The following is a 23,984-nucleotide window of genomic DNA, read 5'->3' on the forward strand; positions in this document are numbered from 1 at the left end:
AGGACTCCCTCCCCTTTAAGACCGTGTTTTCTCAGATGTTGTGTGCATAACCTCTGTAAATTGACCCCCATTTTAAGACTCCCTCTTTTTTAAGACCTGAATTTCACAGATTTGTTGAGGTCGTAAAATGGGGGTTCCACTGTATCATGCTTGGGTTGTTGAAACCAATACATCTGTTCTTACATAAGTCACTTCAGTCATTTTGTGAGGAAAAACAAATGCATCAATACAAAACATAATTCCAGTGGGGGAAAAGGAAACAACAACACAAAAAACAAACTTGAAAGCATTCAACTATGGATCTTATACGAAAGTATCCACTCATAAGCACCTAACATACAAAACAAACCCCTCAATGACAGAATTATTTTTCTTGCACAACACATAAAGCTCGAATTAAAGCAGACAATCAAACGAGATGAATGGCAACTCTTCAATCACGAAAATAAGCCTTCAGAAAGACAACTCAAGAATGAACAGGAAACGAGAAAAGCCTTTAATACGGGGGAAAAAGCCTATAACACGCAGAAAAAGCCTATCACATTATATACTAATCATGCACAACAAAACATTATAATACCAAGCTGTACAGTACAAGATTAAGGTAAGCTTTGGAACATTTTGCACACATACAGTTGTTGAGAAATGACACACACATTAGCGGCAAAAGTGTGTGCATGTGTGAGAAGGGGGGGGGGGGTTAGATCTCGGAGAGCATTTGGAACACGACGGAACAGACATTACTAGCAAAATAAAACAGATTAGCAACCATCACTAGCTAACTCGGAAAAACTTTCAGCGTTTAGTGAATCTTGTGTTTTATAATCCAAGGCAGACAAACGTACACTCTTATTTTCCCCAATGAAAGGAGCTTTGAGGTCAAAAAAGCCAGTCAACAAACAAACGATACTGTCACTCTTTAGACTTCACAGACAGCAGACTGTTCTTTTCTTTATTTTGATCTGAACTGCAGACCACTTCACTGACTCTACAGTTAACTGTTTTAAAAGCTAATAAAAAAAAAATGCTGCATTGTAACATGGGATGAACACCCAGCTAGACTACAGCAGTATTTGGTATCATGAGAAACAACATAAGAGCATGTTCTGGATATTTTAAGCAAACATTTTACAATTCCTCAAATCCCCCCCCCCCCCCCCCCCCCAAAAGTAATCAAGCAAAGTTTGTCATGACTACATGTACATCTCTTTTTTGATTTAAGCTATCCTTGTTAACCTCTGTCACAGTTCGGTTTTAACAACTTCAAAATTCAAGTTGAAGAAGAGCAAAATGTAGCAGAATGAGTCCAGCCAAAGAAAGGTGACTTCTCCAATCAAAGGGACATAACTGCTGACTGGCTACATCTTTGGAAGGATTAGTTGGTGTCATGAAAAGCAGTACCCCCCGCGGGTTAGGGGGAAGAATTTACCCGATGCTCCCCAGCATGTCGTAAGAGGCGACTAACGGATTCTGTTTCTCCTTTTACCCTTGTTAAGTGTTTCTTGTATAGAATATAGTCAATGTTTGTACAGATTTTAGTCAAGCAGTATGTAAGAAATGTTAAGTCCTTTGTACTGGAAACTTGCATTCTCCCAGTAAGGTAATATATTGTACTACGTTGCAAGCCCCTGGAGCAAATTTTTGATTTGTGCTTTTGTGAACAAGAAACAATTGACAAGTGGCTCTATCCCATCTCCCCCCTTCCCCCGTCGCGATATAACCTTCGTGGTTGAAAACGACGTTAAACACCAAATAAAGTTAAAAAAATGAAAAGCAGTCATGCACTTGCAAATGTTGTAAATCAAGACAGTCTTGTACAGTGGTTTGTTTGTTTGTTTATTTGTTGCTTAACGTCCAGCCGACTACGCAGAGCCATATCAGGACGAGGAAGGGGGGAAGAAGGGGGCCACTTGTCAAGCGATTCCTGTTTACAAATGCACTAACCCATTACTTGTGTCCCAGCAGGCTTTAGTAAAACTAAATTAATACCTACTGGAAGATTACCAGTTTCCAGTATGTTAAAATAGGCTTAACCTATCTACTGCTGGACTTACATCAGAACACTAACAGATTAAACTATACATGAATCGCGAGACAAGCGGCAAGAGAAGAGATTTTTGGAAAAAATACAGGTGAATGAGCAAGAAGGCAGAAAAAAGAAAAGAATTCATGAAGAAAGAGAGAGCATGACAGGAAAGAGGAACCAAAAATCTACCTAACAGCAAACTAGAAAGCTCCTGCGGTTCCAAAAACAGGAGGGGCCTTTAATTTCATAACCGCAGTGCCCCACTGCGGGATTGTACAGTGGGAAAGTGTTCGTTAGACAATTTGTAACAGAACAGTGTGGCACCAACACTGTGTGACAGGTTTTTCTACGAAGAGACTAACACAAACAGAACACTATATCCAGGTTTCCCAATTACTTTGTTTCCGGCCGATTTAATAATAATAATAATAATAAATAACTTTTCTATAGCGCGAGTCCCATCAATTGGCTCCAGGCGCTTTACAAATTCATTATAGAATAAACTAGCACAAATCAACAAGCATACAAAGCATACATTTAACTGAGACATAACACCAAGAACCCAAGCACTAAGCAAAACTTAGCGTACAATGTTAAAAGTACACACACACACACACACACACACACACACACACACACACACACACACACACACACACACACGCACGTACGCACGCGCACACACAAAGATACCATTGACAAAGAGACCATAAAGCACATACAGGGTAGAGAGTTCCAAAACAGAATAGAGTTGTGGAGAGTCTACTCAGGCTAAGCAAAGGCTTTACGAAACAGGTATGTTTTGAGTTGGGTTTTGAAGGAGGAAAGGCTGCTGGAGTCACGGATAGAACTTGGAAGCGAGTTCCAGACGGTCGGAATCTGGTACCTAAAGGTTCTTTCACCAAAGGTCTTGGTCCTGGTTTTGGGGATGCGAAGGAGTTTTTCAGAGGAGGATCTGAGAGAACGGGATGGCTCGTAGATACTGAGGGAATGGGACAAATAGGGGGGGAGTGATTTCTCAAAACAGCGGTACCCTAACAGGGCGAGCTTGTACTCGATTCTGTACTTCATAGGAAGCCAGTGAAGGGTGGTAAGTAGGGGAGTGACATGGTCTTTCTTAGACTTCTGCAGAATGAGCCTTGCAGCACTGTTCTGGACTCTCTGTAAGCGATCAAGTTCTTCAGTGGGGAGGCCGGCAAGCAATGAGTTGCAGTAGTCAAGTCGACTCAGGATCAGAGAGGAGACAAGTTGAACAGTGGCTTGGAGTGTCAGGAATGATCTGACAGAGGAAATCTTGCGCAACTCAAAAAAGGCACATTTACAAACAAAACTAATGTGTTTTTGCATTGTCAGAGCAGAGTCCAGGTACACGCCTAGGTCCTTAACAGCGGTTTGGGAAACAATCTGAGTGTCGCCTATTGTCAGGGAAGTACAGTCAATCTGATTTAAAGCATGCCTTGAGCCTGACAGCATCACCTCAGTTTTTGAGTCATTCAGCTTGAGTTTATTGTCTATCATCCAGTCTTTAACTGACTCAATGCAGCGCTCAGTGTTTTTAACCACTTTTGGAAAATCACTGGGGGGAGCAGAATCCTCTATTTGGGTGTCGTCGGCATACTTGTGGTGTTCGCAGCCATGCCTCGAGATGACGTCAGATAGGTCCTGTGTATATAGTGTATATAGTGATTTATGTGGAGCACGTGATGCGCACAAAAAATATTGGCGGTCTAGAAGTGTCGTCTGCGCAATGATCGCGGCGGCGCCCGCGGCTTTCTTGACCGCCAAGGACGACCGCGCACGTTGTGATACGTCATTCGTTAGACCTCAATCGCAGGAGAGAAAGCAGTTAGGCCACACAAAAAAAGTCTGTTTACGGTAACCCGACCGACCCTATTTTTTTCGCGCGACCCTAGACTTTTGGGGGGCATTTGGGGGGGAAAAAAAAAAATCAAAATAACGTAAAAATATGGTTTTTTGGAAAAAAATAAAAAAAAAATAAAAATAAAATCCCGACCTACTGACCCTATTTTTTTGGCCTATGTTACCGTAAACAGACCTATTTTTTTTTGGCCTTATATAGGTCAGACACATTTGACAGCCTCACTACAACAGCAAGATAAACAGACAAATTCCACCAGCTTTCCAATTTCGCTCAAACCTTCTTTGTTACCTATCATTTTTGCATTCATGTCAAGTTGGTGTCAATTTTATGCTGTCATTTCAGTCTTTGTCTTGCTAGTACGTATTATCACCAGTGGGAAAGGTCCAGGATACTGAATGAATTAGGGGCAAGCTATAGGGGGGAGACAAAAGGTGGAGTTGGGAGTGGTTGGGGGAAATGAAAGGGTGTGGGGTGTAGTGCAGCCTTGAATGGGAGAGATCAATGTGGTGTGGGGGCTATTGAGTGTCTGAGTGCTTAGTTTTGCTTTGAAGCAACTGGTGTTTTTCTCTTTGATACTTCTCTTGTGAGCAAAATACTTGAAAGGAAATGATGTCAAGTTTCCCAAACTGCTAACAGACAGGGCAACTAACCATGCATAGCCACTATCACAAACTAAGAAAAGGTGTGGTACAGGAAATGATGTCAAGTTTCCCAAACTGCTAACAGACAGGGCAACTAACCATGCATAGCCACTATCACAAACTAAGAAAAGGTGTGTTAAAATCATCATAATTGAAGGTGCACACCTAAAGCGTAAAGCACACAGAAGACAATTTCTATTCCACAATTACTTTTGCAAAATTATATACTTGTAGTTGCAGCTTAATGGCATCCAGAACTATTTCGACTTAAAACAGAAATTCAGCGTGAAGGAATTCATTGCAGTCAAACCGCATCCCCTGTAACTCTTCGCTTGTGTATTTTTTCTTTTTCTTTTTTTCTGGTTAAGCATGCCCCCATCATCAAAAAAGCTTACAAAATACATTAAGTAAAACAAAACTGTATAACTGATTCTAGAATATTCATACACATTTTACTGGACAAAGTGTTTGTCATATATACATACAATTGTACAATCATACAGCTGTGTGACATTTACAGACTAATTACAATAATAATCACATTCTGACAATTTGCTGAATTTTCCTTCAAGTCCTGCTTGAAAATCAGACTGCTGACAGATCAAAACAGAAATCACATCTCATAAATGTATACAGTTTCCCTTTGCAGTCACATAATTATACTTATATTTACACATATGCATGGTGACTTGTACACTATTCCGCTTTCCTCAATTTCATTTCACTCTGATACCAAAATGCTTATAGTTAGTTACATCTGTCTTATTCATTAATGGTCACATCATTGAACTTTTACATCATGAAGAGTCAGGTTTCAAACAAGACAAAAAGTACATCAGGAAGAACTCAAGATAACACATCACAGCTAAAACAAACACTGAAATCTCATGTTGCAAGCGCTTCCATGAAAAATCACAATGAAAGTTGATCAATGCATATGGCAAGCTGAACAGTGCTGCTGTTTGGGTTCAAACTCCGTTAGGCCTAAAAAAAAAAATAGGTGTGGTTACGGTAACCCGACCTACCCTATTTTTAGGGGCCGATCCTATAACTTTTTATTACATTTGTCAACAAAAAAACAAAAAACAAAAAAAACAAAACAGTGCAAAAAACGCAATGAAAGCGAAAGCGCCCGAGTCGCACACTTATTTCCCTGTCAAGTAGGTTTAATTTGTACACATTAGAAAAAAAAGTTTTAAAAAAAAAAGTGATTGCCTACCTACCTACCCTATTTTGTTTGGCTATGTTACCGTAACCACACCTATTTTTTTTTTTGGCCTTATGGAGGTTATGAGTGTAACCGAGTCAGCAATAAACAAATACAGCTGCTGTATACTACTTTCTTTGATACAAGAATACAGCTGCAATAGTTTTTCTGTCATCTGTATGGCTGCGATATATAAAACAAATCTTTTTGACAATAGAACACACAGCGCCCTTCACCAAATCCTTTCCGCAATTTTGTTTGTACATTCAGTCATTATTTGACTGAATGAATTGTCGAGGACCAGAGTTGTTAATCATGCTTTCAGTGACTTTCATAAACTAATGTTTGCATCCTCCATAGCAATTATCTCCTCAAAAAGGTGACTTATGGTTCATGAAACATTAGGAAATGATACAGACATTTTGTAATAATTAAAAAAAAAATCCATCTTCATCCCCTTTTCAAACCTAGAAATCAAGTTTTAACATTTACATGTGTGAACAGCTCAGATCATGGGTCAATAAAGTGTTACACAGATGGTCAAAATTAAAGTACAAGATATTGCACTGGAAGTGGAACTACACTGTTGCTTAGTGTCTGTATGAAGCTACAAGGTGAAAATAGAAAAAGAAAAACACGATTCTTGACTTTGATGGGCTTTTTCTGCTCGTAAGCACACATTCTTCTACTCATCACAGCATGCCCCATTATTGAGTTTAAAACACCAATTAAATTTGTTTTGAATAAAACTCACAATTTTACAATAAGAATTTAGAGACCTGAATCAATTAGGTATATCCTACTTAGTTTGACTTTTGCAAAACTAAGTAATTACACATTTAATTGAATCAGTCAGACAGACGGAGACATAGAGAGACAGACAGAGGGCAAACAGAAATCTGAGAAAGAAACCCCTTTAAAAATGTTACCATGTTTGAAATGAAACATCGCAAGGTGAAGCCATAATTCATCACCTTTCAGTATGACGTCATGAGCGTGTTCCACACTTGAAATGACGTGTTTTTATCATGTTGTCAGCTGCACTGAGCTTGGAAGTATAATTTCCATTCAACGATCAGAGTTTGTTAAGTTTTAGCCTATTTTCAACGTCAAACACCATGAAACTATATATATTTGGAATCAGAAAATGGTAAGGAATAGATAGAAGTTGTTTTTAAGTGTCTTTTTTCATAAATAAAGATAGTGGTTATTTATCGGTTTTCTTCATTTTTAAGCATAATTATCAATACAAAACAACAAAACTATATAGTTTTAGATACAGGACGCAATAGGGAATACACCAATATAAATATTTTGTTTCAAATATTAGTTTTTAAAAATTTGAAAAAATGACATACTTCGAACAAACATTTCAATAACAAAACTTTAAGTGACCAAACTGAAATGCAATCCCATAATCCGGCCTAGATCTGAGATTGTGTGATAGGAAATTCGATCAAATTGATGAAAAACTGTAACTGTGAAAGTGCTGCCTCGACCTTTTGGCAAACGGTAAAATATGACGTCATCAAACTGTCCTATCAATAAACGGAAAAACCTTCTATGAGAAAATCCAGTCAAAAATATCCATATCAAATTTCATAAAGATCCACTCCGTAGTTTTTGAGATATGATCTGCAGTGTGAAAAAACGCCCATAACGCCCAAAACGCAAACTCATTTGTCATGATTTGGTCGTGTTCTGCTGATACTATAATGTTTTTCTTTCCTAAAACAGTAGCCTTTCCCAATGTCTATGCTAAAACTGACTTGTCTGTGTTGTCAATGATTTTGCTACAGTGTGAGAACACAATCTCACGCCCATAACGCTGTGACACGAAAACTCATTTGGTCGTGTTCTGCCGATACTGTAATGTTTTTCTTTCTTAAAACACACTATAATAGTAGCCCTTCCCAAATGCAATGCTAAAAATGACTGGTCTGTGTTGTCAATGATTTTCTGCGAGAATGCGATCAATCTGTTTGTCGCAAAGACCGTGTGACACGAAAGTTATGAGCGGAAGACAAATCTGCTGAGTGCAATTACGTTTCAGAAGATAGTTGGTTAAAACAGTTTATCACTCAGACACGCAAAGGAACACTATAACTTTATTATTCAGGCCATATTTGCTTTCCTTTGTCATGTATGAAAGTACTGGCCTTGGTTGAAGAAAGTGACCTGTCGCTGTGCAACAAATTTGTCGCCATTTTCCGCCGTGTTTTGTAAATAAAACGTGTTTACTACCCACACATACAAAACGATGCTGTTGGTTCTTTTTATTTTCTTATTGCTTGATTCATGCTTAGCAGTTTAGTATGCTTTGTTTTCTTCTCAATTCAATGGATGGCTATAAAATAAGCATTTAAATGTGAAGGTGTTAAAATTACCCATGATCTGAGCTGTTCACATAAGCAAGTTGGTAACCATGCAAATCTCACATTTTTTTGAAACAACATTCTTATTCTCGTTTGTCGGAAACAGCATTCAAACATGCCAGTCTTCTGGTCAAATCAGTCCAAGCGAATCATTCAAAATTCAACAAATCCAGTCACTGATAGTGATAGAAATCCAGCAAAACAAACATCGAACAACTTGGTCATCAGTTCCAAAAGGGGTTAAATCAATTCAGCTGCAATACTCTGCTCTGAACACAACAGTCCCACCTTCAGTGCCTGACATCACAAGAACGTGACAATCAATCCACAGCCTTAAATTAACTCAAAACATGTGTCAATGTTCAAACAGGTGAAGAAAGAAAAACTCCAAATAACAAACACCACTCATGAAAGACCACGGACTCCTGCCAAGGCAAGCAAGCTAGCAACCAAGCAGGAAGGCAGGCAGACAGGCAGGCAAGCAAGGAAGCAAGCAAGCCAGCCAGCCTGGGCTAATTCCTGTAGTAGGTCAGATAGGACCTGAGGGCCTGAGGCAAGGGCAGGAGACCGATGCGTTCCTTCATCATCTGACCCAGCGTGGGGCCCGTGTGTTGCAGCTGCGTCCTGCTGCTGCCCCCTTCCTCCTCCCCCTCCCCATCCTCCAGGCTACCGTTCTGCTTGACAATGGCGATTTTATTCGCCAGGTAGGCCAAGCCTTCCTCCCCCTCCTCCGCGCCGTTTGGAGGAGAGTCTCGCTCCTCACTCAGCCCAGGCATATCTGGCTCCTCCCCGAACGATCCAAAACCCGAGGTTTCTGAGGTGTCAGCGCTGTTGGACGAAGAGCAGCGCAGTTTGCGGGGGATGGACAGAAGGTGCAGGGCGTTGAGGACAGACGTGGGGGTGGCCGGCGCTTGAAATGCCGCCCCATGGTCCAGGTCCATGTTCTCCATGTCGGAATCTTCGGATGAAAGTTCGCGCCGCGTTCGTCGCCTTAGCTGTTGTCCTACTTGCATGGGGGAGGAACTGGCACTGTCTCCCTCCTCCACATTGTCACTGTCTTTTTCTTCTTCTTCTTCTTCCTCTCTCGCCTTTAGGCAACGCATGCGTTTTGAAGCGTTGTCGTTTTCTGCGTCACGGGTAAGGGAACTAGGCGAGCAGCGCTTGTTGTCAGCGCTGGTCGAGGAACTGGAGGGTTTGGACTTGGTCTCTGTCTTTTCGTCTGTGCTGGATTCGTCGCTCATTGACTCAGCCGCAGCAGCTTCGATCTCTGGCTCTTCTTTTATAAATCCTTCCAGCGGTTTTCGCTTGGCGCTTGGCTGGGCCTTGGAGGAATGGTGGTTGTTACCGGACTTCTTTCCATTCTCTCTTTCACTCCTTCCGTTTCCTTCTTCTTCCTCCTCGTCATTTTCTTTCTTTCCATCATGGTAGTGGTTGTGAGAAGTATGGTTCCCATCCTCACTGCTCTTTGCAAGCTCTGACCCATCATTGCTCACCTCATCATCATCATCGTCGATCTCGTCATCATCGTCATCATCATCATCATCACTGTTGTCACGGTTATCCATACTGTTCAGGATCATCATGCCCATCTGCATGGGAACGATATTGACCAGTCGACCTCTGCGTTCATGACCTTTGGCTCTGGGTGGCCGCTGCTTACGTGGAATCCGTGTGATGGTTGGCTGCTCGGAGCAGATGTTGTTGCGCATAAGTCTGCGGATGTTGTGTCGGCATATGTCTTGCAGGCTCAGTACTTGGATCTCCGCTGCAAAGCAAAAATCAGCGATGACGGGATGGAGATGATGCGGTCAGACAAGACAATTTTGAATGCAAAAAAAAAAAAAAAAAATGTCTATGTCCTTCCAAATATTTTGTTTTGTCTGTCATTAAGTATTGTAACAACCTCCCCTTTTTGTTTCTTAGGAATAATCGGAATGCAACATTTAATAGTAATAACACAAGTAAAATGTCTGGCAGTAGCAACAAACAATCATATGCTAAATAGTTCAATGCTTGCACAAGCTTACCCGTATATTATAATACACATCATGCTGCGCTCCTTAATTGCCATTTTCCTTCAGTTACTTGCAGTATTTTACACATTAAATGTTATTTGCATTTTTGACCAAAATAAGACATTTGACACAGTTTGAGACAGTCATTGGTCTATTGGTTTTCTGGTTAGCAGAAAAGTTGAACAATGACTGTTACGATCTGTCAAATGTCATGTTTTGGTAAAAGGTACAAAAAAACATATGTATCGATCCATTTTAGTTGCAATTCATCTATTTTGTTTATTGAACGCTGCCTAAATAAGAGCTTTAGTCAGACTCTGATGTCACATGGCTCAAATTAAGATGGAACAATATTCAATCAATACAAATCTTATTACAGTATTTGCTTTCTCTACAGATGGCTGAAATGTTTTGTCAGGTACGTGCGCTGAAAAGGTTAGTCTCCTGTTTGTACACTACTTTTTCAACGGGCTTCTTCAATTTTCCACTCCCACCCCCAGCCAAGAATGACCCACCTCATCCTCCCCTTACACCTCAACTGCAATGGCAACAGATTGAAAATGCTACTTACGCAAGTCAACCACATCAGGTTTGTCTTTGCTGGGTGACACAAGCGTAGCAAAGGACACGGGAAGAACGCTTTTGGTAGTCCACTCAGTTTCACCAATGCGTCTGATCTGCAGCAACTGGTATCAACAAAAAGAAACATGGTTTGTAAGATATGATCTACAAGAATACTTTAAACAAAAACAAAGAAGAACAGATACAAAATGATAGTACAGTGGTACCTGCGATGAAAGGACACCCTTGGTACCAGCTAAACGTGTCCCTACTTTGCAGGTGGCCTGTCAGGACAGGTAGAGATAATAGACAAAGGGACCCCAGAATGTGTCCTTTTAAGGGAGGTGTCCTCTCATCACAGGTACCACTGTGGCAGAAGTGGTGTGACAGGGAAGTGGAGGGGAGAATACAGGAAAACGTGCCAGCTATTTGTACCAAGTTGCATCCCTTGATTTTACACTTTTGCATCTTTCAAACAAAAGAGAAAAGACAACAGGAACCAGTTTGGGCATTTCTTTGCCAATATTTCATCAGCTGTTGATAGCTGACCGCTTCAGGGTGACTGGAAAAGGAATGCATCTTTGTTTAAATTCGTGCTCAAGCAAAAATGATGCAGGAAGTCATGAGCGTAACCATGAGAGGCAGAACCAAGAGCGCAAAGTAGTTCAAACAATGACAATGTTGTTCAAACAATGTTAACATTCCAAACACAGACACAATCACACACAGATACAATCACACACAGACACAATCACGCAGACAGATACAATCACACAGACAGACAGACAGACAGACAGACAGACAGGCAGACACAGACAGACAGGCTCATCACAACCCTTGAGAAGGTCCAGCGCAGAGCAGCCAGATTTGTCACAAACCGCTACCATAACACCTCTAGTGTCAGAGCTGACGCTACTCGAGTGGCCTACGCTACAACAACGACGTCGCTGCGCCAGACTCGCTATGCTCCACAAGATTCTCAACGATCAAGCCTGCGTCTCCTGCGTCGGCCTCAAACGGCAACCTCGAAGTGGACGTCGCAGCAACCACAGCCAACAGCTGGGAAAAATCCCGTGCCGCACAGACTACAGAAAGTTTTCTTTCTTCCCGAGGACCACTGTCGACTGGAACTCCCTCCCATCAGATGTTGTCGAGGCCCCCTCCTATAATGCCTTCTGCTTGAGGGCAATGAGGGCCATACAGGCACAGTAACCGCCCTCCCCCTGCCCCACCTCTTTTATTTTTTTTTATTCTCCTTTTATTTATTTTTTTTTATTTTTTTTTATTTTATGTGAAGGACACACACTTGCACTTCGCCAACATGTTAGTAATGGTCAATTCATTGATCGCACTCAACGGGAAAAAAATCAATGAACATACTGACTACACAATGATGTAGAGGACAAAATATCCATTTGGGATGACTTTTATCTTTTTGTAACAGCTGTCACTTTGAATTTGGTTCATTTGAGCTGAAAAATAACTATTACCAGCTGATATATGGGCAACTCCCAAAAGGTGCTCCCTGTCAGATGACATTTTTAAAATATCCACACATAGTTTATTTGTGAGAAAATACCAATAAAGCTGCTTTCATTGTAATCTGAAATGTTTGAATGTAATGATATCAAAAGTTTGTAGCAACTACTAATGTATTACTATTTGTTATTTAATTTCAAACATAAATGTACCCCAAATGTTGCTGTTTTGTCCCACTTTTTTTGGATGTGATCAGAAAAGCTTACATTTGATAATGAAATAATTGTTTTCTTTTTATTTGAAGTAATGTAACATGTTGAATAAAGTTGCTTCTATGTTATGGAACACTCTTTTGTTTAAAAAATATATGTTAAAGTTATGAAATTAACACTTGAAAATGTACAGTTTCTTGTGACTGTTCACGTTACACTCAGAAAATGACCCTTTTCTTCTTTGCCCAAAGTAATCAAAATCAGGCAACCCAGAATGTTGCTTCAGAACTACAGTCAACTCCTCGTAACAGGGGGTAGGATGGCAGTCAATGGACACGATGATTTCATGATTAAAACTATTTTGTGTGTGTCACAAAATTCAGCACTGCTGTTACTATATATTACTTTCGTTTTCTAACGGCGAGAACGACATTTACATCAACCGCATAGTAGTCTGTGCCAAAAAACGATATCCGGGAAGACGAGCGAAATGGCGGCCAGGCGTCAAGTTCAATGTAGTGATCGTGTCACACCAAAAGTACATGTCACAAGAAACAGCACATCCTAGTAAATTCATTACTTTATCCAATTTACTGCTTCTTTTGATCTAAAATGTTTCTGATCAAGAAGTTAAACAAAACAAAAGCACACGGCTGCGTGTAATAATGGCTCTGGATAATTTCAGATGTTTCTCGTTACAAGTCACAACACGTGACGCTATTGTCACAAGAAACATTTACATATGCTTTTTTTCTCCAACAAAGGGGTTTATGATTAGAAAAACATTTTTTTCTTTTAAGGTTCTTCACATAGCTTAATTTGGTGCTGCTTCAACTCCCTATGTTTGTGGATAAAGGATTAGGTTTTTCACACAAAAACAGATGTTTAGCCAATTTTGAGATCAAAGTTCACTCAAGCCTTTGTATCTTTTGCAGACAAAATTAATATGTTAATTCGAACAAAGTAGCAGGGTTTAGCCTGGAAGAAAAAGGCAATGAAATATTTGTCCCCCTCAACCAAATTCCGATGGGACATAGTCGAAGGCAAGAAGCGCCAAAGAGGCCTGTACGCGTTTTGACCAAAGATGCAAAACGGTGCAATATGGTGCAATCTGAGAATTAGCCCCTATATCTTATCTATGTGTATGTGTGTGTGTGTGTGTGTGTGTGTGTGTGTGTGTGTGTGTGTGTGTGTGTGTGTGTGTGTGTGTGTGTGTGTGTGTGTGTGTGAGTGTGTGTGTGTGTGTGTGTGTGCATGTAATCCGGTGTAAAGTGTATATTTGGTGGCGCAGTGGTACGTAATCTGAATGCGCCCTTTGACGCACTGAAGGGAATTGTGATGGGACATTTTCAGATTTAATGCGCCAATGGCGCAGGGCGCACTAGTAAATGAAACCCTAAAGTGGGATATTAAAAAGTTTGATAGGAAGAAGTTGTTATTTTTTGTGGAAGGCATTGTTGCATAAGTGAAAAACTGTTTCTTGTGACGTGACACATACATGATGAGAATTTTTAAGGAACATGATCTGTGAGCAGTTTATTTGGCTATGAATGCAAAGAGTCCATCAAATGTTTTTATAAAAAATGTTTTTTAATCTTGGTTTTTAATTTAATTGAACTAAATTCTAGCACTGAAAATGTTGTGCGTCACGAGAAACAGTTTTACAAGCAACACATCAAACACTAATTTCTCATTATGTCGACAACCTGCAGTCTTTTAAATAAAAAATTTGAACAGTTCAATCCTTTAACATAACAAAAATACAAAAGACATATTAAGAAACTCAAAATGAAAATTCAGTGTCCTCTTGGGCACCTTTTGGGAGTTGCCCATATACATGTCAATATCTGGCTTTATAATATATATTCGAGATGAAACACAAAAGCATCAGTCCAGTAGATCTGAGGAAACTCACTCTTTTGGGTTGGTTTAATAAAAGACTACAGACCGTTTCTTATTTTTTGAGGCACAGACAATTTCTAGCAACGCTTTTGAGTTACTGTATCATCTAAATGTCTCTTTCAGTTCTTTTATTGCCTGCCAAACGGTTGTGTGACGTGTCTAGTGTGTTGGCGAAGTGTCTTGTGCTTGTCACTTCTCGCTTTCAGCCCTCACCGCTGGCTAGCACCGTCTGTCCTTTTTAGGACAATGCGAAAAGAGAGCAGAATGCGTCAGTCTCTCCTGCCAGTACAATAACCTCTCCACAACAAGCCCTATGTAGTGCCTCCATCGCGGCGACAGGCGTAAACTGGGTACCGCAAGGCCCCAGGCTAGACTACAAGGACTCGGAGGAGGTTGGCCCCTAGACGTGCGGCATGCGGGCCCACCGGTGTGTGGAAACGCCCAGGTGCCCACGAACCAACCTCCAGCTATGGGTCAAATAGCCGGGCAGGATAGGCTCGTCAACCCTGGCAGGCAGCTATCCTAAGAGAAGACCACTCTGAATTCAAAACGAGGGTAGAGGAGGCTCATCATCCATGGAAGGAAACTCGTCTAGGAGAAGGAAAACTCCGAAATGAAACCCACGCAGTCCCTCGAAGACGGAACGGCACTGGCCTTTTTTAGGCGGGGAGCAGACCGGGTGCCTACGCTATCCTCGACAAATGGTTGTGTCATCAACGAGAAACCGTCGTACGAAGAAGAAGAAGAAGTTCTTTTATTTGTGGTTATTGGAAATTGCACATTAATGTAAATTTGTATAATAAAGGATGGAACATATTGCAAGAAATTACCAAAGTTTTGTTATTTAATCAAAGAAAACATTCTAATTCAAAGTGATAGGCTACAATTTCACAGACAGGAAAAAAAGTTCTTCAACTTTCCCTAAACGCATTCCAGTTTCCAGTACACTCTTGCATCATTTATGACTACATGCCATGTATTCAACCTTACCTGATCATTCAGAGGCATGACTAGTATCCCGCCCACTTTGATCAAGTTCCTCATGTAATTCTCATGTTCAGTGGGACAGGCTGCTCCACAGTAGACTCTGTCGTACAGTCGGCAAGCTGAGTTCAGCTCTAGACAGTTGCCGATCACGAAGTGTGGCTCCGCAAAGTCAAACTCCTCGAACGCCCTCGCCTTGTTCTTGAACTCTTCGAGCTTCTCGCGAGCGTACTCTACCACATCCTCATGGACTTCAATGCCATGGTTTATTCCATAGGAACCTGAAAATAATTATTCGGTCAGATTTGTTTTACATCGCATGCAACATACTTAATATGTTACAAATTAATTCCACTTACATGTCCAAAAACTGAAAAGAACTATCTTTTGATGAACCTTCAGTCTTTGAAAATTAAATAAATGCCTGTAACTTAGTGTAAATCATTTGAACACATGAGAAAAAGACTGGTACGTGAGCAGCAGTATGAATGCTTTTAAGTGCAACCATGCTCTCCTCCCTCTCCAAATTTCTATACTTGACAATTTTGATTTACAGGAGTACATGTACATGTATTTTTCAACAAAATTAAAGAATGAAAGAAAGAAAAGAAAGAAAGAAAGAAAGAAAGAAAGAAAGAAAGACTTTTTTTGCAGAGAAGCAGTTGAAAAAATAAAGAATAACTTTCCATTATCTGAAATAAGCTTGTAGAAAATGTATCTCTCTAGACTAGGTTTGTGGCCAGTAGTCGGTAGCGTGCTGGCTTTGTTATCAGCTCCTCCTTATCGTCATGGGTTCAAGGCCAAGGTACCAAAGGGGATTTTTCTACGAAATTCCCAGAGTCATAATAACGTTCAGTGCAGACTCCAGGCCTACGGAATTGTACCATCCGCGCATGCAAATGTATATATATATTATACAAACAGGCCGATGTGCATGTGAAAGATCCTGAAGTCCCTGGAAACACTCAGGTACCTGGCATGCATGCCCTCTAACTCTTAAGACGGCATCATACTCCCCACCTGGCAGGGTTAAAAAAAACCCCACTCTACCCTTAAGGTGATCCTGAACCGAAGCTCAGAAACACAGAAGTATCTCTCCACTCCGTCAAAAAAAGAGAAAAAGAATCACAACTCACCCAGAACCAATCCTGCCATGGTGCTGAGATAGCCAGTACCGCTTCCCAAGTTGAGAAATGACTGTCCCTCCTGTAACTCCAGAGAATCCAACACCTCTGAGTAGATACATGGTGCCGACAGGTGAAGATGTCCATGCTTCCAGGCCAGGTCTTTGTAGGCACTTTCTCTGTGGTCCGGAAGAAAGTAGTTGGCTCGGTCGACGGCACGGAAGACGCGCTCCGTCATGAGACATTTGATGTAGTTAGCGTCGACAAGATTGTCGACGAGTTCGTCGTTATCATCGCCAGTGCTTACAGCACCTCCCATCTTGACGTATTAATGCTGTCTAGTCTACCTGAAAGAAAGAATGCAGATGTAACAGTTATGCACATTAAGCTATGACCCTCTCGTACATACAATTTTGATGTTGGGGGAAATGCGAAAACATAATGACAGTGACACTACATTGGGGGAAAAAGCTCTGATTTTGAACTGGTAATCTGTTATAAGAAAATATTCAAACGGGAAATCTCTTCATATCCAGTGACCAGTGTTGTTTTCAGACCTCAGCAATTCGCTCATTTACGCATATTTTTTTTTTTATCTAACGCATTGTTCTGACACGTGTCCGATAAATTTTGACATGCCAGATCTTTTCTGGCAGAACTTTTTTTTTTTTAGCCACGACATTTGGACCTATTCACATTTTCAGTCTAGGTCCAACCAACCTATTGTCTTCGAGAACATTGAGTGAACCTCTGAGTTCCCTTCCAACCACAAAACATACATAAATCGTACTCGTCACTGTACTGTATTCATGTAACCTTTCCCAGCACAGCTGAATTGATTGTAATCAACAATCTGAACCTTTCCCAGCACAGCTGAATTGATTGTAATCAACAATCTGAATCAACAGGAAATGACACAGACTCTGTGCAATCCCCAAAACAAGAGGAGCACAGACTTGCCTGTGATTAACTGTAGATAGGTTATTTATAGTACAGCAAACGGAAATGATTTTGCCTTAAACCGTTTCACTTTTGTGTTAATGTCAAAACAATCCCAGTTTAGTAAGTACAGGAAACAGTATGTCTGCAAAATATAACACTGGTCAAAAATACAAGGTAACTCACTAACTGCAGTGAATTTATCCTGCAAGGGTGCTGCTTGTTGATTGCAGTCAGATCAACATTGACACTACTTTAAAAATAAAATCGCTCATTTCCTTTTGACAGACAGTTACCTACGGAACTTTCACGTTTACATAAAAGTGACGCTAAGGATTGACTTCAATTTCTAAGAATTGCCAAAACTGTCATGCCCATTTCAGCAAACTTGTTGAAGAAAATAAATCATAGCAACATCACCGTACTGATATTTCAAAAGACAGGCGGATGATGGATTAAAGTGTCCTCACAAAGAAAAAAGAGAGAAAACATTCTCACCAAAGTATACTACATTGTAACAGTACGTTGAAGTACACTAGTATGGTGTTATAAGTCAGAAGCAGGGTGACTTGACCTGTGCAACTGGTACCGGGCTAGTCAAGGATCACTTCCACAATGGCAACCACTCCTCACAAAACTAATGGTAGTCTTGTTCTGGTATGCACAAGTTACTTCTGTTGTTTGTTTGTTTGTTTCGCAATGTGACTTAATTGCAAGCACATTTTGATTTTGGCAAAGTCAGCCCCATGTGTCCAGCGTCAGGCAATTTTTGGTACACATCTGCCAGCACTGTGTGAAAGTGTGTATGCACATCATCAGGCATGTATTTTCACATGAACTATACAGGGATTGATACCAATGGCTTTTATACTATTATGACAGAATAAATTCTTGTTCTTGCCTACACATTTTAAACCAGTTCGTCTTTATTATGTACATGTACAGTATATATTTGAATCCTGGCTGTCACAGAAACTGGTGACTCGGTTAGGCCATGGCAATCCTTCAAACCAAATTTAAAGTTAAAATTCTTACTTTAAGTTTTATTTGTCAGAGAAAAACAGGCAGAATAAAATATCAACCAGCATGTATGACCAGCTGCACATTATATTCCTGGTACTTTTGAGATTTTTACAGGCAAACTATTTTCAATTAGCAGTTGATGCAATCCCTGTATAACAATGCCCGAGTGATGGCTATGAAATAACACCACTCAAACATTCTGCAGGGCTAGCTTCCTCAGCTAATGTTAGACAGCTGTTACTGCACAAAGTGAACGTTTCGCAATAAATTTCAAAGCATGTCAGTGCCAGGGAGTAATGAAGTTATTCACAGCCATACTTCATGCAATCATTGCTTTTTTCAGCTTGCAGAACCTTCCAATCAAAGTTAATTGTCTTTCTGGCAAATTACCAGCCCAACCCATTCCTGCAAATGCAGTGATGAATACACACAGCTGTTTGCATAATGAGTAAACCATCAGTGCATGTTCTAGCTTTATGTAAGAGCTAGTACTTCTCTTTCAATGATTATGAGAAGAGATCTATGCTCATTCGCTATAGCTGTAGTATGCATCATTACAATTAGAGGATAACCATGTATGTATCTATTCTTTGTTACAGACCCTTGGTCATTGTTTGAATAAATCATTATAAACAAACGGACCGTGTTCCCGTCTATGACCAAGGGTCTAAATACATGCCCACTGTTGTCTGCGCAAAATGCCTGCCGTCGCCTGCCCAATCCCTGGCTGTGACTACATAACAGACGACCTAAACGCTGCCATCGTTGCCGCTCTTCATGAATTCAAATTCCACATTCCCAAAGTGACCTACCACTACCAGAAACATGAAGAAGCCAAAAATAAACATTTTAAATGCGTCTCACAAATACAAAATGACATCACGCCAAGACATAATTCTGCTAGCAGGGGTTTTCCTACTGAAGGATGAGAGGATAGCTATAGAGCAGAGGTACCCGTCCAGTGAGGCCCTTCTAGCATGAAAACATCTCATAAATAAAGAAATGACACTGATTGTCTGTCGTAATTGCTCTACGGTCTTAAGGCACACTTGAAAAGGAAAGGAGTCTGTAGTACTATCAACTGTGCCACCACCCAGCCTCTCCTGACTCTTATCTCTCAGATCTCTTCCCAAGGTCTGGTATCATCAGTTAGAATAAGAGTACATTGTGCACCCTAAACTTCTTCCAGCACAGCATCCTTATGCTAATGAGTTTCACTCTGTGCTCAGCTCTGTTACTGTATGCTGCTTATATCTTATGCTCTATACTTTAATGAATAAACTTAGTGATAGACATTCCTCTGATGTTATACTGATGTGGCTGAGAGTGTGACCCTACGATAGCCTCCGAATACAAACACCTAACACCATACTATTACAGAGTCGTAGCTTCAGGTCTGTGCAACTGTGATGAGGAGGATCAGACTATGCAGCACATCTGGCCAGATAACATAACTCCACAAATGAAACTGAGGGCAGTTGTTGACCACTTGTACCGAACTTGGCAGTTAAGAACATAAGTAGGCCTCAGACTAAGAGTATGAGAGACACAATCAATTATGGAACCATTGAAGTGAAACACTGAAGAAGAAGTCTGTTTATTGCTTTGTCAACTGGACCAATTGATAGTGATACCTAACCTTCAATAACACATATGCTAATTAGAGACAACTTAGGCTGATCTGAAGTGTGTTCTATTATTGTAGGTAACATTCATTGTATTAACGCTGAAAATGGGCTAATATATAATGCAAATGAATCCTCTGACAATCATGTCTACTATTATACTCACGCACAGCTTTCTGAGAGTTGAATTCACCTTCTAGAATTTCTCATGTGGATCTGCTGCTAGAGACTGTACATTACATTTACAAGTAAAAGACCGGCAGTGGTACATCTATATATACGCTTTGTACCTCAAACGTAAGACTCGGAGTTTAGGTACGTTATGCATGCTTGATTTTTTTCTTTGGGTGGTCTAAATTGCAAAAAATATGTTTAGGCTAGAAGTTTTCACACCAGACAGAGAAACAACAAAGTTATGTTTGCATAAAAATTTAGTAAATTATAATAACTTATGGCTGGATCAATGTCGGTGCACTAACACTATTGCTGTGCTATTCCAGTGTCTCAGCTGAATCACAGCTCTTCCTTCCTATGTCTGCTGTTTTGAGTCACTGCATGTTTGCCAGTGTCCTGCATCTGTGTCACTGTGTATCTGTGTTTATTTCTGTCAGCCACTCTGTATGCTTTAACTTGAGTGGTTGAAGTTGAATGGCTTTATACCTGTAAATGGCTGTGTCAGTCTATGTGTCTGCCACTGTCTGCGTTGGCACTGTCACTGAGTGTCTGTGCTTGTCTGACCCTCTCTCTTGCTACCCAAAGTCTCTCTATTACCCTCTCTGTCCGACTCTGTGTCAAATTTCAGTGACAGATCAACATCCTCATGAAAATGTTACTGGAAGTTGGCATGCAGACCAAATGTGCCGATGAAGAAGAAAAGCGAAGAAGACAGAAATCTAATTTTAGCCATGACCTAATGCACCCTTGCCCACTGCCCAAACTGTCCACACTTCCCGGCGATTCAGCTGACCAAGGTTGCTGAGAACAGCTAGTTATAAGTAATTCAATCACTCACCGCTGTTTTCTTGTCAAGAACTTTAATTACAGCATTGCAAAAACTGACCACAGGAATTAATGCTGCAGTTCAAGAAAAATACCCATCCTTCACGCATGTCTCGCGGCCACTTGGCTGTGACTCAAACCAAACCAAACAGTTGCAACTTGGTTCCGACTTATTGTGCACGATTGTTGCACGAACGCAGCACTCACCTAGTTGCTAGGATGTTGAAAAACATTTCAACGAAGCAGGGCAAGGCAATTTTGATCAAAAATACACATCAACCGTGTATCTAGCCGACGTACAATTCGTCCATCGAGAAAACACAGTGGGGCCCGAATTTGTGCAAGAAAGTGTCCGTCAAACATAGGAGGAACATTGAAAGGCCTTGACTCAGATAAAAATGTGGAGCACTCCGCGAAAACGCAATTAATGTCCCGATACAGTAAGACACAGCTACATTCATCAATGCTATGACATGTAAAGAGTACACGTTACATATCTAAGCTTCTCTCTTTCGATTAAACAAACAGTTTTACCCCTAAATTCCAGTTTGCCAAGATGACTTCTATTCTCTTTGCAAAACCCAGCTGGCTCTGATCAAAACAACAACATTGACCATGACGTCACGTATTATCATATACTTTTTTGTGCAACACTGATTTTTTAGCAAATACCACAAACTTTAATTGGCTTGAAACGAATTAAGCCCTGTCAATTTGCAATAATCAATTAATCTTGAAAAATAAAAAAAGGAAAGACAAAGCTATGTTTTGCTTTGCGTACACTTGATGGAACAGCCTTATGTCGATCACTGCTATTACTTTTCACCCCGACGGTAAATAGGCAAGGCGAAGGCTGATGGAGGAATCGAACTAATTCATTGGTAAGAAATCGTAATTTTTGCATTGTATAATCAAGTTCTGATCCTGAAACGTGAGCTGTTCGGTCTGTAAGATTTTGTTCTATACTTTGGAATATTGTTATTTGTTTTAAAACTGATATATTCTTTGCAAGTAGCGAAATTATCATCGCACATGCAGAAAGTTTTGTTTTTAGCGTTCGTGTCTACGAAGTTTTGACAGAATTTACAAGATTTATGTGCAATTATTGCCTTCAGTGAAACTCTTGAGCACTTCCTTGGGTATCGTTGTAATGTCGGATAGTATTCGCTTGTTGTTTTTAGTATTTTCTATGGATGTTTTTAAAGTTTATTTGGTTAAAAGTAACCAAGAAGGGTGGAATGATTAGGCGATCGAAAACGAGGCTGCGTCCGCGTATACTTTCCCGGGTTTCCGTTTGCCCCTGAAACGATTTTTAATGTAAAATAACTAGTTTCTGAAGTATTTTCCATACTATCTGTCTACTAGATATTTTGAAAACAATTCTTTTAAAGTCAAATTTGACGTTTAAATATTTGTAAAACTTCTTTTTCGTTTTAGAAAGGCAGTTTTGAGTATCCGCCATTGCTTTAAAAGGGTCACATGCCCGAGTTGTTTGTAAAAAAAAGAAAGTCTTTAAAAATGGAGGATAAAAAAGAAGGCACTCGTAGGTAGAACCTTGCGAATGTGCCATACAATACGAGACATTACACAGCACATTGTGTATTTTTTCGAGGGTAGTATTGGTGGGTCAGGTTATCCTATTCCAGCTAACTTTAGAGTAATTACTAATTAATATTAGTTAGTATTTTGTTACACTACATTAGTATAACTATAAACATTACGCAATACTTCCATTTTATGGTATGCCCAAAGCATTAATATGCAAGATTGATAGATAGGGGTCAGTGTGGGTACTGGGAAGGTTTTGCAATTGGTTAGATTGATAATGATATATACTTTTTATTTGTTAATTTATGAATAGGTAGGTACAGTGTTAGTATTATGGTTATTTCAATATTTGTGTTTGTAACCTAATTTATTTGAGTTATATAATCAAGACTAGGACAGAACTCTGTGTGCATGTATTTTCTAAGTGTTTTATAATTATATATATTTTATTTTTTTAATATTGAAGATGTGTGAGTGCAGTTAAACTAAAAGTATATGAATTATAATACACATGTATCTAAAGTAGATTTCACTTTTCAGAAGGTGATCAGTATTAAAAAGCAATGTTAAACGACAGTTAAAGGAAGATTAGAATTACTAATGAAACAGAGAAAGAGAGATTTTCTTCACAACATAATTTTTATTTATTGTTTATCATACTTTATGTCACCGTCAGGTTGTATTTAATCTTTAAACCAGGTTTATATAATTGTATGGACCAAAGTTGTACATGCAATCTTTGTTGGAACTATGGGGTATTTTTCTGGAACAAATTTGTTGTGTTTGTCTGTCCGCAAGAGTTATGGTAATTGGTATGATTAGAAATGTAGGCCAGCCACATATTTTCAGACCTGTTTACACTACACATTGAGCGTAGTAAACTACGAATTTGAATAATATACTACGCAACTACGCAAGTCTGTCGTTTTCTACGCAAACGGTATTTAAAAAAAAAATTTAAAAATTTTTTTTTTTTTTTTTTTTTCTTTTTCGTCTTTACACCTGTTCCTTGTCCCGTTGTGCTCTCACACCGCCCCGTCCCTGCACGCAAACGGTATTGTTTCGGCTACGCATATCACAATCCGTAATTTTCTTCATCTCCCTTGACCGATCCATTTTCCAATCCATGTTTTCGGCCAGCAGTCGTTTGCTGCGTGCAGCGCGTAAAGCGCCCACGGGCGTTGCGTTGTAGCTTGTTAATGCCGAATAGGCTTCTCCAAGCAAAATAATGCCGGGCACAACTGAAAGCGTTACTGCCAAACCATGCGGGCGTTTCGACACAATGGCTGAACGCAGAGCACACGAAAGTGAAGATGAGAACTGTGAAGAAAATGACTCCGAAAGGCCACCGACCAAAAAGAAAAAGACGAGCAATGCGCCGAACCAAGTCTTTCTGCCAAAATATCATCAGGACTACCCATGCCTTGTCTTCGCGGAAAGGA

General features: G+C 40.1%; 2 protein-coding genes across 2 annotated transcripts in view; one reads left to right on the plus strand and one right to left on the minus strand.

The window, feature by feature from the left end:
* Positions 1 to 5,681: 5,681 nt before the first annotated feature.
* On the minus strand, positions 5,682 to 21,620 carry LOC138966807 (uncharacterized). Its single transcript, XM_070339148.1, has 5 exons — positions 21,529 to 21,620; positions 16,421 to 16,755; positions 15,291 to 15,565; positions 10,718 to 10,832; positions 5,682 to 9,896 (listed from the first exon to the last, which is right to left on the minus strand). Exons 2-5 carry the CDS (start codon positions 16,725 to 16,727, stop codon positions 8,644 to 8,646), a joined length of 1,950 nt encoding a protein of 649 aa, XP_070195249.1. The 5' UTR covers positions 16,728 to 16,755; positions 21,529 to 21,620; the 3' UTR covers positions 5,682 to 8,643.
* A 219-nt stretch (positions 21,621 to 21,839) lies between these two features.
* The window catches only part of LOC138966808 (lethal(3)malignant brain tumor-like protein 3), a 33,353-nt gene continuing 31,208 nt past the window's right edge, over positions 21,840 to 23,984 (plus strand). Inside the window, exon 1 of the mRNA XM_070339149.1 lies at positions 21,840 to 21,875. The gene's annotated coding sequence lies outside the window, so the exon portion shown is untranslated. The remainder of the gene's footprint in view (positions 21,876 to 23,984) is intronic.

The sequence above is a fragment of the Littorina saxatilis genome, linkage group LG5 (assembly GCF_037325665.1).
Source record: "Littorina saxatilis isolate snail1 linkage group LG5, US_GU_Lsax_2.0, whole genome shotgun sequence".
Taxonomy (NCBI): Eukaryota; Metazoa; Mollusca; class Gastropoda; order Littorinimorpha; family Littorinidae; genus Littorina; species Littorina saxatilis.